The 17,718-nt window shown below is 42.3% G+C and overlaps 2 protein-coding genes across 3 annotated transcripts; one reads left to right on the forward strand and one right to left on the reverse strand.

The window, feature by feature from the left end:
• Positions 1-1,740: 1,740 nt before the first annotated feature.
• Positions 1,741-2,969, reverse strand: LOC124697220 (actin cytoskeleton-regulatory complex protein PAN1-like; the record flags this gene model as incomplete). The annotated part of the gene is made up of 3 exons (XM_047229843.1): positions 1,741-2,130; positions 2,646-2,692; positions 2,798-2,969. Coding segments are annotated over 3 exons (609 nt in total), but the record flags the coding sequence as incomplete, so codon positions are not given.
• Positions 2,970-3,097: 128 nt separating this feature from the next.
• On the forward strand, positions 3,098-16,703 carry LOC124704067. Of its 2 annotated transcripts, XR_007003459.1 has the most exons (6): positions 3,098-3,427; positions 3,589-3,670; positions 4,461-4,656; positions 15,429-15,556; positions 15,649-15,782; positions 16,530-16,703. XR_007003459.1 is itself a non-coding variant. In XM_047236308.1 (5 exons), the coding sequence occupies exons 1-4, from the start codon at positions 3,365-3,367 to the stop codon at positions 15,448-15,450; spliced, it is 363 nt and encodes a 120-aa protein (XP_047092264.1). In that variant the 5' UTR covers positions 3,098-3,364; the 3' UTR covers positions 15,451-15,782; positions 16,530-16,703. The 2 variants fall into 2 exon arrangements, 1 of the variants encoding a protein (XP_047092264.1); XM_047236308.1 differs by having other exon boundaries at positions 15,429-15,782.
• Positions 16,704-17,718: the final 1,015 nt, after the last annotated feature.

Raw genomic sequence — 17,718 nt, forward strand, 5'->3', positions numbered from 1 at the left:
ACTAACGAGCAGCAACAATACCGGGCAAAGTGCTACCTCTAAGGACATATAATTTCGCAGAATTCATATCACCAATCATAATAATGAGAGAACCTGATGATACCTTCAAAAGTTTGTTCCCACCTTTGTACTTGTACCCGTCACAATCAAGGGTACTCAAAGAGATCAAATTCCTCGCCATGGAGGGTATGTGTTTCACTCCTCGTCAACGTGCGTGTCATCCCATCATGGGTCTTGATCTCGAACAGAACCAATGCCAACAATGCTGCACCTGGTTGTCATTCCCCACACGCACAAAATCTCCACTGCGCACGGACTCATAAGAACTGAACCAATCTTTGTTACGGCAAATATGAAACGAACATGCGGTATCAAGAATCCATTCATCATCACGTGAAACACATGCAGCCAAAACAGCTAAGCAATCTCCATCGGAACTATCACTACCGAGCAACAACAGCGAGCCTCACCCTTACCGGTGACAACGGCAGCCTTACCATTACCATCATTATTTTTCGGTTGGTAAGTTCCGTTCCTTTTCTCCTTGTTCTGCAGCTTCCAACAATCATCAATATTGTGGCTAGATTTCTTACAATACCTGCAGAACTTGTCACGTCCTTTGGACTTTGAGCGACCTCTATCGCCCTTGCTCTTATCTCTCGTTGTTGTGGTAGTAGTTATCTCGCTGCTCGGTCCTGCCACGGACCTCTAACGCCTCCGCCTTGGAGGACGAACTTTCAGCCTGCACCATAGATTTCATTTTCTCCTTTTGTTGGAGAGCATCATAAACTTCCGCGAGAGTTAGTTTGTCGCGGCTCAATAATATGGTGTCACGAAAATTACCGAAAGAATTAGGCAGCGAGCATAAAAGAAGAAGACCTAAATCCTCATCCTCATACTTAACTTCTATAGACTGCAAATCGAAACAATCTCTTTCCGGGAAGATAGGTGATTCATTACCGAACCTCCCTCTTGCAACTTATGCGAGAACAGACTTCATCTTCACGTGCAATCCGCCCGTGAGATCCTTGGACAAACAGATCTCCTCTAGTTTGACCCATAACTCGGCGGTGGTTTTCTCCTGCAGGCACTTCCTGCAGAATATTATTGGACGAGATGGAGTTGAATCAACGATAAAGCCTTACGGTCTTTCCGCTTCTCCGCATCGGTCCAGGTATCCTTCGCTTTCTCGCCGAAAGCATCGATCGCTTCATCCGGATCCGAAGATTGGGCGAGAATCGCCCTCATCTTCACTTGCCACAAAGCAAATCTCGTGGTGTAGTCCAGCTGCGGTAGATCGAACTTCGGTGACGACATCTCGTAAACCCTAGATCCAAAGAACACGGGCTCTGATACCACTTGTTATAATTGAGATGCACAATAAACGAAGAACGAAAAGTAAAACACTGCAGGGGACACGAGATTTTAACGTGGAAAACCCTTGCAACACACAAGGGAAAAAACCACGGGCGCCAGCCAGCAAAACTTCACTATTTCGGTGGTGTTTACAAACGCCGTGGGTGTACAATGATGCGATGATAACCCTAACGGCGGCTTACAGGGAATATAAATAGGCGGTGGCAACGATCCGTGAGGCCTCGCTCCGGCGACGGGCCTCGCTCCGCTCGTCAGAAGTTAGCCTCCCTTTAGTATATGAATTTGGATCACAAAATAACACGTGAGGCCGGAGAGGCCACTCCCAAGGCGCTGGAGAAGCGTGAGAGGGCACTCTCCCACGAGTCAAGCGCGAGCGGCGCCGGCCTTGGTGTGGGCGTGCGTGTGCAGGGCGTGGCGGCGGGGTCGAGGCGGCGGCGGTGCTGTCCTCGGTGGAAGCGGAGGAGGAGGCGCTCCTGGCCGAGGTCTAGCGGGAGGAGGCGGCGCGGAAGCGGGCGGGCTCCCTGGGAGCTCCTCGCCGTGCTGGGGAGGCCAGGCGCGCCGCGGTGCGGCTGCGAGCTGCAGCAGCGCAAGGTGACCGCGCGGTGGAGCTGATGGCGGGCTCTCCGCGAAGCCTAGCCACGCGAGAATTCCTTTCTCCGACTCCGTGAGCTCCTCCTCTTTCTTCTCTCTAACCGAGTTTTCCATGAAACCAAAATAATCTTTGTAATTCCTCTTGTAGAAGTCATCCAGCCTCTGGAATATGAGAGCAGCACAAAATTAGTTGCAACCACAGCGAAAGCTCTCTTCTCAATCAATTTGTAGCTCCAGTAAACTTATATATAGTCATAAAACTGACATTGTATAGAGGCTGCAGTTGAATTCGTCTGAGACTTAAAATACAATGATAGCTGCATTTAACTATGTAGGTTGAGTTTGTATGTGGCAGAAGGTTCCCTATTTAAATCAGAGGCATCTACTCCAACACCAAGAAACTTGAACCTGTACTACGAACAAGGGTAGTAAATTACAGCACAGGTCAAACCTCCCTCAAGATTTTCATGAAAAATGAAAAAGCAAGGGGACAATAGTATTAAATCAACCGAAACAATGAAATGGGAACATATGGACCCAAATGTGTATTTTGAAAAGAGCTCATGATTTGATAGAGAAGTGCATATAGATTATCAACTCAAAACAATAGCAAAAGGCTTCTTCCAGTAGCCATGAATGAGATTTCCAAGGAAAAATATCGAATGTAGGCCACATACCTCCTTGTCGTTCTTTTCTTTGTTTTCCTTTGATCTCTTCACATAATCTACATATGCAGGAAGAATAATTTATCTACCCAAGGTGAACAGCAAACCGGCCACAAATAACGGTTATCTGTAGACCCGAAAAATCGGACCATATGCTCACATACCTTGCAATAGGGCCTTTCTTGATTCACTAGCCTCGGGTATGGCCGCAGCTGATGCCAGCAGAGTAAGGAGGGATCTCCTGCCAACTCCATTCCTCTGAGCCAAGGTGACCAGTGGCTGGAGGTGATTTACCGCTGATTGATGAAGAGATGAAGCTGCCGAGATCGGCCTTCGATCGCGTCCATCGGTTTACTCGGAGGCTGAGCCATGTGATGACTGTCCGGGGTGCTCTCTTAACTCCTTTGTAGATATGGCCAGGTTGCTACTACTTGATATCAAGAAATCCTGGATTTTATATGAGCCGCAGGTTTTTCTATGGATAGAACGAGACGAGGGCAAATCTGACCATATGCAGCACTCCCCAGGTTTTGGACCAGTCACATGTCAGACTGGTTCTTCCATTTAACCTTTTTGCTTTTCCGGTATGTACACTATATTTCTTATTTCTAGACCATATATTTAAATAACATTTCTTGACTTTATCTCAGCATTTCCCCAATGGCCGGAGCACCGGCAGCGGCTGGACGCGGCAGCGGTGGTGGTAGGCACTACTGCGTTGGGGACGGGCCATGCAGCAGCACACTTTGGAACACACTCTGGGATGCACGGTCGCCCGTTCCTGTGACGCCATGGTGAGCACCTCTCAATCATTCTTTCTATATGCTCCTGATCTCTCTTTTAGGCTTTTTCTTTCGATTTGTTTCTACTTTAAGATCTTGCGTGTGAACTGTTTGATGAAATGTATGTGTACTGATTCATTCTTGCTGCTCTATTTTTTTGGCTCCCCGTGCAGCAGCTGCTGGCCAAGCAAGGCACTTTGTGCGGTGACGGACTGCTCCTGGAAGAAAATGAGGACAATAGCTTCAATGCCACATGTAAGCTCCGTGCTGATCGCCTGTTAATTTACTCTAAAAAAAGTGATGAGGTGCATCTTGTTCAACTTGTGTAGATTTGCTATGTTTGCAAATCTATGGAGAAATTGCATATGACGAGGATTCTGATCAGATGCGCGAGGGCTTTGGTTGCAGTGGATGTTTTATTTTGTTTACCAATTTTCTTTTGCCAATTTTTTTTTCAAACTTATTTTTTGTGTGATTATAATACCTGTAGGAATTGATACTGAGCTACATGATGATGCACTTAATTAAGGAACTATACTTGAAAGATCACCCGTATGGCGAATGGCTCAAGAGACAGAAGATGTACCTCACAGACTATGTCCCAAAAACTTACAAAGTTGCTTGAAGCATTTCTGGTTCATGACACCTTCATGATAGGACGATTATCTGGTTAAAATATCGGGTAGGATACAAAATGAAATGCAACACCAATTAGTATATCGGGTAGGATACAAAATGAAATGCAACGCCAATTAGTGAGTGCAAGTAGGCTAGGGTACGTAGGAAACTGTTTCCCAATATTTGTTTTGTCATGGTTAACATATTGTTATCATCCATATAATATACTGTTGAAATATTCATGATAGGACGATTATCTGGTTAAAATATTCAGGATAAAGAGTCAACACAATTTCTTTGCAGGATAAAGAGTTTACATTGATTAGATTTTCAGTTAAACATTACTGTTGAATGCTGATAGAAGGTTGTTGCTTTCTGTGTTTGACTAAGCTTGTTTGTGTTATTCACTTTCTCCTTATTTCTGCAGTAATAAGCTACAACAAACACAACAGATTGATTGCGAGGAGTTGGTGCTCCTTCATCTCCTCCCTCAGCCAGGAGATGTCAGCGAGATTTCTTGTGCCAATGATGCACAGTGAGGAGGTGGTGCGGCCTTGTGGCGTGTTTGCAACGGTCGATCCGGTGGCCTGCCAGCAGCCTCGCCGTCTCTGGCTTGTTACTAGGTATACCATCTCCCTCCCGGATCTTCTTTAATTCTCCAATGGAATTCATGATTTATGCTCGGTTGGTGTGGTGTTCTCAATATTGTTTGGTGGTCCACACAGATGCAAAAGGAGTGGTGAAAATTTGGGATTAATGATGCATTGCTTACTAAAAAAGAAAAGATATATTTATTTAATGAAGAGCTCTAAATAATTAGTGCTGAGCTTTTCTTATGATAGGTCGTATTCTCTATTAATAATATTAATATTCTTACTAAAACATTTGGAAGCTTTTGGGACAAACAATGTGTGAGCATGACCTTGCTATTACTTCTTTTCTTATCATGGTGCAAATGGATTATGTCAATTGCTAACCAGCGTTGGAAAAAACCATTCTTTCACTTCACACAATGCAGCTGTTGTGCTCCAACGGTTCAATTCCCAAGACACAAAGATTTTTTACGTTTGTTAACATAAATACTTCTAAGTATCATGGCTCCTAGAGGAAAATGCTTAATTGTATGCTAATTTCTCTCTCTTTTGGTATCCTTTGTTCTATTATAGATGTGACATAATGCTTATTTCTACTTCTAGCAGGCTCCTTGTAATTACTATCAAGAATCATGCTAATTTGCCTACTGCAGCTAAAAGTACATATGAAAGGCCTTAGTTTCTGATGACCCACAAGTATATGGGGTGTATCGTAGTATCTTCGATAAGTAAGAATGTCGATCCCAACGAGGAGCAGAAGGTGTTGACAAGCAGTTTCGATGAAGGATTCACTGTAAATGCTCACAGAAAAGTATTCGGGGAGTTTTGATGTAACGGATGAATAAAGTACGAGTAAGTAAAATGCGAGAGAAATAATTGCAGCGAGTGGCCCAATCCTTTTTAGCACAAAGGACAAGCCGGTTTGTTTACTTATAATGACCAAACGTTCTCGAGGACACACGGGATTTTAGTCTAGTGCTTTCGCTACATATAGTTGATTAATCTTCATTGTTTTGATAAGTGTTGTGTGGGTGAACCTGTGCTAATGTACCGCCCTTCCTAGGACTAATACATACTTGTGATTATACCCCTTGCAAGCATCCGCAACTACAAGAAAGTAATTAAGATAAATCTAACCACGGCCTTAAACTCTGAGATCCTGCGATCCCTCCTGCATCGATATACCAACGGGGGTTTAGGTTTCTGTCACTCCGGCAACCCCGCAATTGGCAAACGAGTACAAGATGCATTCCCTTAGGCCCATAAATGGTGAAGTGTCGTGTAGTCGACGTTCACACGACACCACTAGAAGAATAACACCACAACTTAAATATCATAACATTGAATATTACTCAACCATAGTTCACTACTAACAATTAGACTTCACCCATGTCCTCAAGAACCAAACGAACTACTCACGAGACATCATATGGAACATGATCAGAGGTGATATGATGATGAATAACAATATGAACATAGACCTTGGTTCAATGGTTTCACTCAATAGCATAAACAACAAGTAGAAATCAGTATCGGGAGAGTTTCCCCTATCAAACAATCAAGATCAAACCCAAATTGCTACAGCGGTGACGATGTCCAGCGGTGGAGATGGCGGTGATGATGGTGGAGATGATGATGATGATGATGGAGATGATGTCCAGCTCGATGGCGGTGACGATGGCGTCGATTTCCCCCTCCGGGAGGGAATTTCCCCGGCGGATTCCTGCCCGCCGGAGAGCTCTTTTCTCTCTGGTGTTCTCCGCCCCGCCGAGGCGGCCGTAACCCTTCGTGAGGATTCCTCTGTGGCTTAGGTCTTCGGGACGAAGGGTTTCGCGAAGAAAAGGAGGCGAAAGAGGCCGAGGGGCCCCACACCACATGGTGGCGCGGCCAGGCCATGGGCCGCGCCACCCTATGGTGTGGGCCCACCCTGGGTCCAGCTGCTCCCCCTTCTGGCTTCCTCCGTCATCTAGAAAAATAGGATTTTCTGTAAAACTTCCTTCCACAGTTGATCTTCCGAAATATCGCATCCTGACGGTGCTTTTTCCAGCAGAATCCTGGCTCCGGTGCTCAATCTCCAAATAATCATGAAACATGCAAAATAGATGAAATAACATAAGTATTGTGTCCCAATATGAAATATATCAATGAATAACAGCAAATTATGATATAAAATAGTGATGCAAATTGGACGTATCAACTCCCCCAAGCTTAGACCTCGCTTGTCCCCAAGCGAAACCGAACTCGTAAACAGGTCCACATGTTTATGGAGTGAAGAGTCGATAAATAAAATACGGACAAGAAGCATCATATTCATTGACACAAGACATTATAGTAAACAACTTCCTCATATAACTCAATCTTGAAACAAGTATAAGGTAATCACAAATAAAGGTGCATAAGAAATCATAATTGGTGATGGCAAACTTTGTTCTTGGTCAGAGAACAGTTAACAGATTATACTTATCTATTGAGCAGCGCTCTTATAATAAAGCTTATGGTAAACTTGCATACTCAATTATACTAATCATTGATGACTTTCAAAGCTATATTCATTCAGGTAAAACTTGTACTAAACAAGAAAGAGTAAAGACATGATGAAGCAAATCACAATATAATGGTTTGATCACAACAACTCAAATGCTTGCTTGAGATGGAGGGAAATAGGTTTATCGACTCAACATAAAGTAAAAGACGAGGCCCTTCGCAGAGGAAGCGAGAGATTAAATCATATGCTAGAGCTTTTTCAGTTTTGAAATCATATAAAGAGAATAAAAGTAAAGTTTTGAGAGGTGTTTGTTGTTGTCAACGATCGGTAGCGGGTACTCTAACCCCCTTGCCAAACAAACCTCCAAAGAGCGGCTCCCATGAAGGACGTTACCTCTACCAGCAAGGTAGATCATCCCTCTTCTCTTTTGTTTACACATGTACTTTAGTTTATTTAAGGATGACACTCCCCCAACCTTTGCTTACACAAGCCATGGCTAACCGAATCCTCGGGTGCCTTCCAACAATCTCATACCATGGAGGAGTGTCTATTGCAAAATTAAGTTGCTTACCGATGAATCGGGGCAAAACATGTGAAGAGAATTATTAATGAAAGTTGATTAATTGGGGCTGGGAACCCCGTTGCCAGCTCTTATTGCAAAATTATAGGATAAGTGGATGAAGCCACTAGTCCTTTAGTGGAGGCTGCCTAACAAGATTGAAAGATAAAACACCACATACTTCCTCATGAGCTATAAAACATTGACACAAATAAAGAGTAATAAGTTTTGAATTGTTTAAAGGTAGCACATGAAGTATTTACTTGGAATGGCAGAAAATACCATGTAGTAGGTAGGTATGGTGGACACAAATGGCATAGGTTTGGGTTCAGGTTTGGATGCACGAGAAGTATTCCCTCTCGGTACGAGGTCTTTGGCTAGCAAGGTTAAATAGCAAGCATAGGAGTTGAGGGAAACAAACAAATATACATGTGATAGAAACAATCATGCATCTTACTTGTAAGCACAAACAGTTTTAACTTTAGAATACTAATGCTAAGGACTGATAAGAAAGATAATAATATCTTCTACATGTATTTCCTCTATTCTTCTTAAACTCAAAGTGTTGTTGCTATTGACCATTGCTAAGTTTGCCAAAACCAAATAGATTAACTCAATGCTCCCAAAGTGGTACCAATACTAAAATCAAGATCAATCATATAGTAGAAATTGCAAACTAAAATAAGGTGTGCAATATGTAAATGATAAGACTTCTCATTAATATTCCATAACGATAACTCACACCAAGGGATACATAGACAAACTAAAGGAGAGATACTTCCACACCGCAACCCATCTCATACGATAACTTCCCTACTCATGATATGACACTACTTGATAGTAAAAAGTAAAAGGTAATGATAATGTGATACCGCGGCACTCCCCCAAGCTTGGAACAAACCAAGGGGATGCCAATACCGATGATGGATTACTCCTTTGGTGATGGTGGTGACGAATCCCTCATGCGCTTCTTACAGATCTCCTTCAGCTTCAGCTTCTCAGCTTGGCAAATCTGCACTAAGTCTCGAAGAGATTCATTGTTATCCGAAGTCGGTGATGGCGAACCTGTGACGGGCATCAAGTAATATCCCAGCATTCTACGGAGTCGGTAATTCTCCTCCCTGAGTATCTCCACTTCTCTTCTTAGAGCCCGGTATTGACCGCAAAACTCATCGGTAGTCCGCGAGCTTCTTCCAGCGCAGGGGAAAGAGTCGAGGCCGAGAGCAGGGGGTAAGGGTCCCTGCAAGTTATAAGAGAAAGAACGACGAGTATCAACAGATCCCACCAAGACTTGCTTACTCCCCACAGCTTGTTGCTCTTGCTTTGACGACACCATTTTCACTTCTTCCTTCGAAGGCCCTTTGCCCTTGTTGTCGGAGGCCATGGTACTCCTAGATTGAAAACAGATCCTGGCAGAAACAGCTCGAAACAAAACACGTCGAGAAAACGATATACGGACCTCCAGGGGTCCGGGGGATTTTATAGTAAAATTTTTCGAAACAAACGGAAAGTACCAGATCGAACCAGAGTCGGAAAGGGGCGACGAGGCGGCCAGACCACAGGGTGGCGCGGGCCCAGGCCAGGCCGCGCCGGCCTGTGGTGGCACGCCCTCGTGCGTCCTTTCCACTCCGTTTCGAACTCGTAATTTTTCATATTTTCCAAAAACAACAGAAATAATGTTCGGAAAGTAAATCGCGAACTTTTCATTACCAGTACTGTTACCTATTCAAAGTCGAGTTCTGGCGGACTGTCAATTTGTCCTTTGATGAAAGCCTCCGGTGTTTCCACTCGAATAATATCAACATCAACATTATAAGAATCACCTGAGATATAATGCTTGAGTCTTTGTTCATTCACCACTTGCGTAGCATTGCCTTGGAGAGAGCTAATCTTAATTGCTCCTGAACGATACACCTCCTCGACAACATATGGTCCTTCCCATTTCGAGAGTAATTTCCCTGCAAAGAATCTGAGACGAGACCGATACAATAGGACTTTATCCCCAATATTAAATTCTCTTTCGATGATCCTTCTATCATGCCATTTTTTAACTTTTTATTTAAAGAGTTTAGCATTTTCATAAGCTTCACTTCTCCATTCATCTAGAGAACTTAATTGTAGCAACCTCTTATCACCGGCAAGTTTAGGATCTTTATTTAATTCTCTAACGGCCCGATAAGCTTTGTGTTCTAGTTCTAAAGGTAAATGACAAGCTTTTCCGTAAACCATTTTATAAGGTGACATTCCCATGGGGTTTTTATAAGCAGTTCTATAAGCCCATAGTGCGTCTCTCAATTTACTAGTCCAATTCTTTCTAGATTTATTAACAGTCTTTCCCAAAATAGATTTAATTTCTCTATTTGATAATTCTACTTGACCACTACTTTGAGGGTGATAAGCAGAAGCAATTCTATGATTAATACCATACCTAGCAAGAGTCTTTCTAAAACCTCCATGAATAAAATGAGAACCTCCATCAGTCATAATATATCTAGGTACTCCAAATCTAGGAAAAATAATATCTAAAAGCATTTTTAAAGAGGTCTCACCATCAGCACTTTTTGTAGGTATGGCTTCCACCCATTTAGTAACATAATCAACAACAACAAGTATATGCGTGTTACCTTCTGAAGAGGGAAAAGGTCCCATGAAGTCAAATCCCCAACAATCAAACGGTTCAATAACAAGAGTATAATTCATAGGCATTTCATTGCGTCTGGAGATATTACCAACCCTTTGACATTCATCACAAGATAAAATAAACTTCCTTGCATCTTTGAAGAGAGTTGGCCAATAAAAACCTGATTGTAGAACCTTTTGTGCGGTTCTATCTCCGGCGTGATGTCCTCCATAAGCACTGCCATGACATTTACTCAATATCTCTTGTTGTTCATATTCGGGAACACACCTTCGCATAATACCATCCACTCCTTCTTTATATAAGTGTGGGTCATCCCAAAAATAATGCCTCAAGTCATAAAAGAATTTCCTCCTCTCGCTGAGCTGAAAAGGTTGGAGGCAAGTACTTGGAAACAATAAAGTTAGCATAATCGAGCATACCAAGGACCTGTCTCGCGAGCTCACCTTTATTACAGCCAATTGTTCATTTGGAAAACTATCATTAACGGGAACAGGATCATAAGCAATATTTTCCAATCTAGACAAATTATCAGCAAGAGGATTATCAGCACCTTTCCTATCTACAATATGTAAATCAAATTCTTGCAAAAGAAGTACCCATCTAATAAGCCTCGGCTTAGCATCTTTCTTTGTCATAAGGTATCTAATTGCAGCATGATCGGTATGAATTGTAACTTTTGAATCAACAATATAAGATCTAAATTTATCACAAGCAAAGACTACAGCTAACAATTCTTTTTCAGTAGTAGCATAATTTCTTTGAGCAGCATCAAGAGTTTTGCTAGCATAATGAATAACATTTAATTTTTTATCTACTCGTTGTCCAAGAACAGCGCCTACAAGCAAAATCACTAGCATCACACATAATTTCAAATGGTAAATTCCAATCGGGAGGTTCAACTATAGGAGCAGTTGTTAAGGCTTTCTTTAGAGTTTCAAAAGCTTCCTTACAATCATCATCAAAAACAAAAGGTACATCTTTTTGAAGAAGATTAGTAAGAGGTTTTGAAATCTTGGAGAAATCTTTAATGAATCTCCTATAAAACCCAGCATGACCAAGAACACTACGAATACCTTTAACATCCCTTGGATAGGGCATCTTCTCAATAGCTTCAACTTTAGCTCTATCAACTTCAATACCTCTCTCGGAAATTTTATGTCCCAATACAATTCCTTCATTAACCATAAAGTGGCATTTCTCCCAATTAAGAACAAGGTTAGTTTCTTCACATCTCTACAAAACTCATTTCTTACCACATCCTTCATCTTGGGAATTAGACGACGCTGAGGTTCAACAACAGGCTTCGCATCATCTTCCATATTAATGGCATGTTGGCAAATAGAGGGAGAAATCCCCTTCAAGTCATCAAGAGTATAGCCAATAGCACCTCGGTGTTTCTTCAATATTTGCAATAATCTTTCTTCTTCAAACTCTGTAAGCTTAGAACTAATAATAACAGGATATATTTTCTTATCATCAATATGAGCATATTTAAGATTATCGGGCAAAGGCTTTAAATCAAAAACAGGATCTTCCTTTGGTGGCGGTGTTGTACCCAAGTCTTCCACCGGTAAATCATTCTCGAGAATAGGTTGGCGAAGAAAAATCTCCTCAAGCTCATCTCTTTCTTTCCTAAAAACTTCACTCTCGCTATCCTCCAAATGTTGCTGCAAAGGATTATTAGGAACAAGAACAATAGATGCACACTCGCTCCATTTTAAAATCATTACTAGGCAAATCAGCTTTATAAGGAGTTTTAGTAAATTTAGAGAAGTTAAACTCATAAGATTCACCAGCAAATTTAGTCAAAATTTTCTCTTTCTTGCAATCTATAATAGCTCCACAAGTATTTAGAAAAGGTCTACCAAAAATGATAGGACAATAATCGCTAGCAGCAGAACCAAGTACCAAAAAGTCGGCAGGATATTTAATCTTACCACATAGAACTTCCACATCTCGAACAATACCAATTGGAGAAATAGTTTCTCTATTAGCCAGCTGAATAACCACATCAATATCTTCAAGTTCACAAGAATCAATTTCGTGCATAATCTCCGTGTAAAGCTCATAAGGTATAGCACTAACACTTGCACCAATATCACATAAACCATAATAGCAATGATCACCAATTTTAATAGATAGCATAGGAACACTAGCTTGTTTGGGTTTATTAGGATGTGAAACAATATTAGAAGCATCTTCACGAGAAAATAATATGACCATCCTCTACATTTTCGAGTCACAAGATCTTTAACTATGGCAACAACGAGGTTCAACTTTTATTTGTTCTTCAGGTTCTCTAGGTTTCTTTTCACTTTTATGAACCGCACTATTTATAACAGAGTACTCTTTCATTTTAGCAGGAAAAGGAGTTTTTTCAATATAAGCTTCAGGAATAACACGATCAGCAGTTTCAATTACAACACATTTATTAATAGATGAATCAATTTTATCTTTGTACGGTTCATGATACTTATCAAAATTCTTCTTAGGCAATTCATAATGAGAGGCAAAAGCTTTATAAAGGTTTGCAGCAACTTGAGAATCAAGACCATATGTAGCACTCATATTACGAAATGTATCGAGTATCCATAAAAGCTTCAATGCATTTATAATCATAAATTATACCCGATTCTCTATCTTTGTCGTTCTCCCAACCTTCGGTATTTTCTTGGATCCGATCAAGAAGGTCCCTTTTAAACTCTTCTTTATTGCGTGTAAATGATCCGGAACAAGAGGTATCCAGCAAGGTCTTGTCTTGAAAAGAAAGTCTTGCATAGAAATTATCAATAATAATATTACCGGGAAGCTCATGAATGGGGCATTTGAGCATTAAAGACTTCAATCTCCCCCAAGCTTGGGCAATACTCTCTCCATCATGAGGCCAGAAATTATATATGCGGTTCCGATCTTTGTGAATTTCACTTGGAGGATAAAATTTGTAATAGAATAAAGGCACAATGTCCTCCCAGTCAAGAGAATCACCATTCTTCAGACAATTTATACCAATGCGCCGCTTTACCGGACAGACGATATAGAGAATAGTTTCTTCCTAACTTCATTCATAGCAATACCTGCACATTTGAATAACCCGCATAATTCATGCAAAAACAGTAAATGATCACCGGGATGGACAGTTCCATCCCCTTCATAGCGGTTATCCATAACATGTTCAATAATTTTCGTAGGTATTTTATATGGTATCACTTCCTCACCTGGCGCCTCATCCACTACCGTTGCAGTAGTAGTAGATTTCCCAAATAGAAATTGAAGAGAAGATCTCTCCATAATGACTTATAGCAGCAGGCAGAAATAAAATCAGCACAAACAAGAAAGGTTTTCCTTACCAATTCCACTTACCAATAGCGCTTCACTCCCGGCAACGGCGCCGTGAAAATAGTCTTGATGACCCACAAGTATAGGGGGTGTATCGTAGTATCTTCGATAAGTAAGAATGTCGATCCCAACGAGGAGCGAGAAGGTGTTGACAAGCAGTTTCGATGAAGGATTCACCGTAAATGCTCACGTAAAAGTATTCGGGGGTTTTGATGTAACAGATGAATAAAGTACGAGTAAGTAAAATGCGAGAGAAATAATTGCAGCGAGTGGCCCAATCCTTTTTAGCACAAAGGACAAGCCGGTTTGTTTACTTATAATGACCAAACGTTCTCGAGGACACACGGGATTTTAGTCTAGTGCTTTCGCTACATACATTGATTAATCTTCATTGTTTTGATAAGTGTTGTGTGGGTGAACCTGTGCTAATGTACCGCCCTTCCTAGGACTAATACATACTTGTGATTATACCCCTTGCAAGCATCCGCAACTACAAGAAAGTAATTAAGATAAATCTAACCACAGCCTTAAACTCGAGATCCCGCGATCCCTCCCGCATCGATATACCAACGGGGGTTTAGGTTTCGTCACTCCGGCAACCCCGCAATTGGCAAACGAGTACAAGATGCATTCCCCTAGGCCCATAAATGGTGAAGTGTCGTGTAGTCGACGTTCACACGACACCACTAGAAGAATAACACCACAACTTAAATATCATAACATTGAATATTACTCAACCATAGTTCACTACTAACAATTAGACTTCACCCATGTCCTCAAGAACCAAACGAACTACTCACGAGACATCATATGGAACATGATCAGAGGTGATATGATGATGAATAACAATCTGAACATAGACCTTGGTTCAATGGTTTCACTCAATAGCATAAACAACAAGTAGAAATCAGTATCGGGAGAGTTTCCCCTATCAAACAATCAAGATCAAACCCAAATTGCTACAGCGGTGACGATGTCCAGCGGTGGAGATGGCGGTGATGATGGTGGAGATGATGATGATGATAATGGAGATGATGTCCAGCTCGATGGCGGTGACGATGGCGTCGATTTCCCCTCCGGGAGGGAATTTCCCCGGCGGATTCCTGCCCGCCGGAGAGCTCTTTTCTCTCCGGTGTTCTCCGCCCCGCAGAGGCGGTTGTAACCCTTCGTGAGGATTCCTCTGTGGCTTAGGTCTTCGGGACGAAGGGTTTCGCGAAGAAAAGGAGGCGAAAGAGGCCGAGGGGGCCCCACACCACATGGTGGCGCGGCCCACCCTATGGTGTGGGCCCACCCTGGGTCCAGCTGGCTCCCCCTTCTGGCTTCCTCCGTCATCTAGAAAAATAGGATTTTCTGTAAAACTTCCTTCCACAGTTGATCTTCCGAAATATCGCATCCTGACGGTGCTTTTTCCAGCAGTAATCCGGCTCCGGTGCTCAATCTCCAAATAATCATGAAACATGCAAAATAGATGAAATAACATAAGTATTGTGTCCCAATATGAAATATATCAATGAATAACAGCAAATTATGATATAAAATAGTGATGCAAATTGGACGTATCAGTTTCCAATACTATTGTTGCAGTACAAGTTGGTGAAACTGATTTGTGATGCAAATTACATGAGTGGTCTGGTGACAATGGCTTAGTTCATTGCTCATCTTAGCAGTTAGCACAGCTAAAATCTATTGTGGCATAGGAGCTCACAAGATTGAGATGATCTTCTGAAACTTTTGTAACACCGAAATTATATTTTTTATGATGTTTTGTACAATACTTGCAGTTGCTGCTTGGAGCATGGTTGAGTCGGCTCCCTTGCTGCGGGCCTACGGCTCTCCCCTTGCCCCCTTGTCGAAGCCATCGGAGAGGACAAGGCCGCCAACCCATGATGATACACTCACAGCTACCCAGGTCCGCACTTCGCCCTATGCTATTTCTTTCATGCCATGGGTACAATTTTTCTGTGTCTCAAGGCTACTCTCATAAACCATCTCTTGATTTAGGCCTCGCTGGTCCTCCCTTGCATTCCCTCATATGCCTGGGGTTATGGCAATCAGGACATGGTGGGGGCAGTTGGTGGTAAGGCAGAGTCAGGCGTACTGCCAGCAGTGGCACTACTCGAGATCAATGCCATGTGGTTCGGCAACTTTCTCGCTTGGATGCTTGCCATGTTAGGGATTGGTCATTTCTCCTACAGGTCTTTTAACTGGTTATTAATTGTCTCCCTAATCAAACACAGAGTTGGTTCTCCTACACCCCCTTGGACCCATTTACATTTTCAAGGGCTGCATATAGTGTTGTTCTGAGCCTTCTCACTTCTCAGTTGCTTCCTTTTTAGTGTATTGATTTGAGGCTATTGCTGCCTACCATGTAGTCAATAGCGATCATCCCTTGAATGATTGCAAGTGAGATAAAATTTGTGGAGGTCTCCTACTGCATTTACCATGTAGTCAATAGCGATCATCCCTTGAATGATTGCAAGTGAGATAAAATTTGTGGAGGTCTCCTACTGCATTTTGTTCTTTCGCCGCAAGTTTGATTTCTATATATTATTACTATGAACTAATAGTATAAATCACCTACAAGGAGCTCAATATAAGGTTATTGCAACTAATAGTTGTATGTGCTTATGTATCTTATTTTGCATCTTCAAAACAAGCAGTGGTTTATTTTTATGGTCACTTAATCACCTTCTCACCTGTCTCTGATAGTAAAGTTTTAAAATTAGTGCAATCTGACTAACTAGCGTATCATTGTATGCAAACAACACAATTCTAAGATACATTATTTTTTCCCTTCCTATCGTTTGTCCATGTTTATGGTTGTGTAGTTTCTTGCCCATGCTCTGACTTGCTCAAGTTTTTTTTTCTTATATTGTTTTCAGGAGTATCACTCAAGTCCCAGGATTTGACGATATTGTTTCTGGCTATTAGGTTGTACAACATCTTTGTTATGGATTGTGACCCCCACACAATACTGGATTCAGGTACACTAGCAACTACTCTTTTTGTCATTTACTTGATTTAGTTGAGACTGAGGTCAACATGTATGCTGGAAAAGGACAACTTTTCATGTATTAACTTATGTACTATTGTAATGTGCGTCACCGGTCAGAGAAGGCGGAGATCCGTGGATGCCAGTGAGGGAGGCAGCTTGGCTTGGACTGGCCATGGCACTGGCGTTGATGACTCCCTGCCATCCTCCTTTGTCTCCCATCCACAGCTTGGCTCGGACTTGGTGGAGCATGTATAGAAGAGGCTTTCATCATTTGTCAACTGGGTCGCACTTTCCTTGTCATCTCTTAGTAATAGATTTTCTGTAATACTAAAATCAGAACCTTAGCCTCTGCAAACAGTGCATGCAGATTTACAATAGCAAGGCATCTTATCGTGGACATATTTTTGACTTATCTCTGCTTGGAACTTTTGGCAAATAAATATAACGTGACGATGTTCTCATATCAGGTCTCGAGCGGCTGGTGGTGGTGTACAATGGTGCCCAGCGGCGCGCACAACGGGTGTACGATATGTGGCATCGGCGCCACCTGTGAGATATTCTCATGGAGGACGCCGTCCGGGCGACGCCTGCCCACGCCCGTCGCTCGACCCTCGCCGCCAGACTCCTACGTGCTCCTCCCAGGCACCATGGCGTTGGGGACGCACAACCCAGGCACCGCAGACCATGTGTGAAGGCTAGATGCGAGACCTCATGCACTCACTTGAGGGCGAGCTCAGCCGATGCCTAGATGCCAAGGTGAGCATCTCACGATCCTTTCCATCTGCTCCATATCTTTCTCTTGTAGGCTTTGATCTTGCTTGTCTAATCTGAGTTTTCTGGTGTCGTTTCAGGCTTTAAAAATTCGTTGCTGTGTGGATTATAAATGTATGGGGTTTCTATTGCCATTCCTGCCACTCTGGTGCAGCTCCGGCACACGCTGGATGGCCTTGTCCCTAAAGGTGATTTGGTAATACATTGCATGCTATCCTGTTTGGTTGGCTCTGACCACGTTGATTGGTTTTCTGTAATTAGTCAAGTAGTATATTGTCATCCCTTATGCATATTGAAAATACAAC

The sequence above is a fragment of the Lolium rigidum genome, chromosome 3 (assembly GCF_022539505.1).
Source record: "Lolium rigidum isolate FL_2022 chromosome 3, APGP_CSIRO_Lrig_0.1, whole genome shotgun sequence".
NCBI lineage: Eukaryota > Viridiplantae > Streptophyta > Magnoliopsida > Poales > Poaceae > Lolium > Lolium rigidum.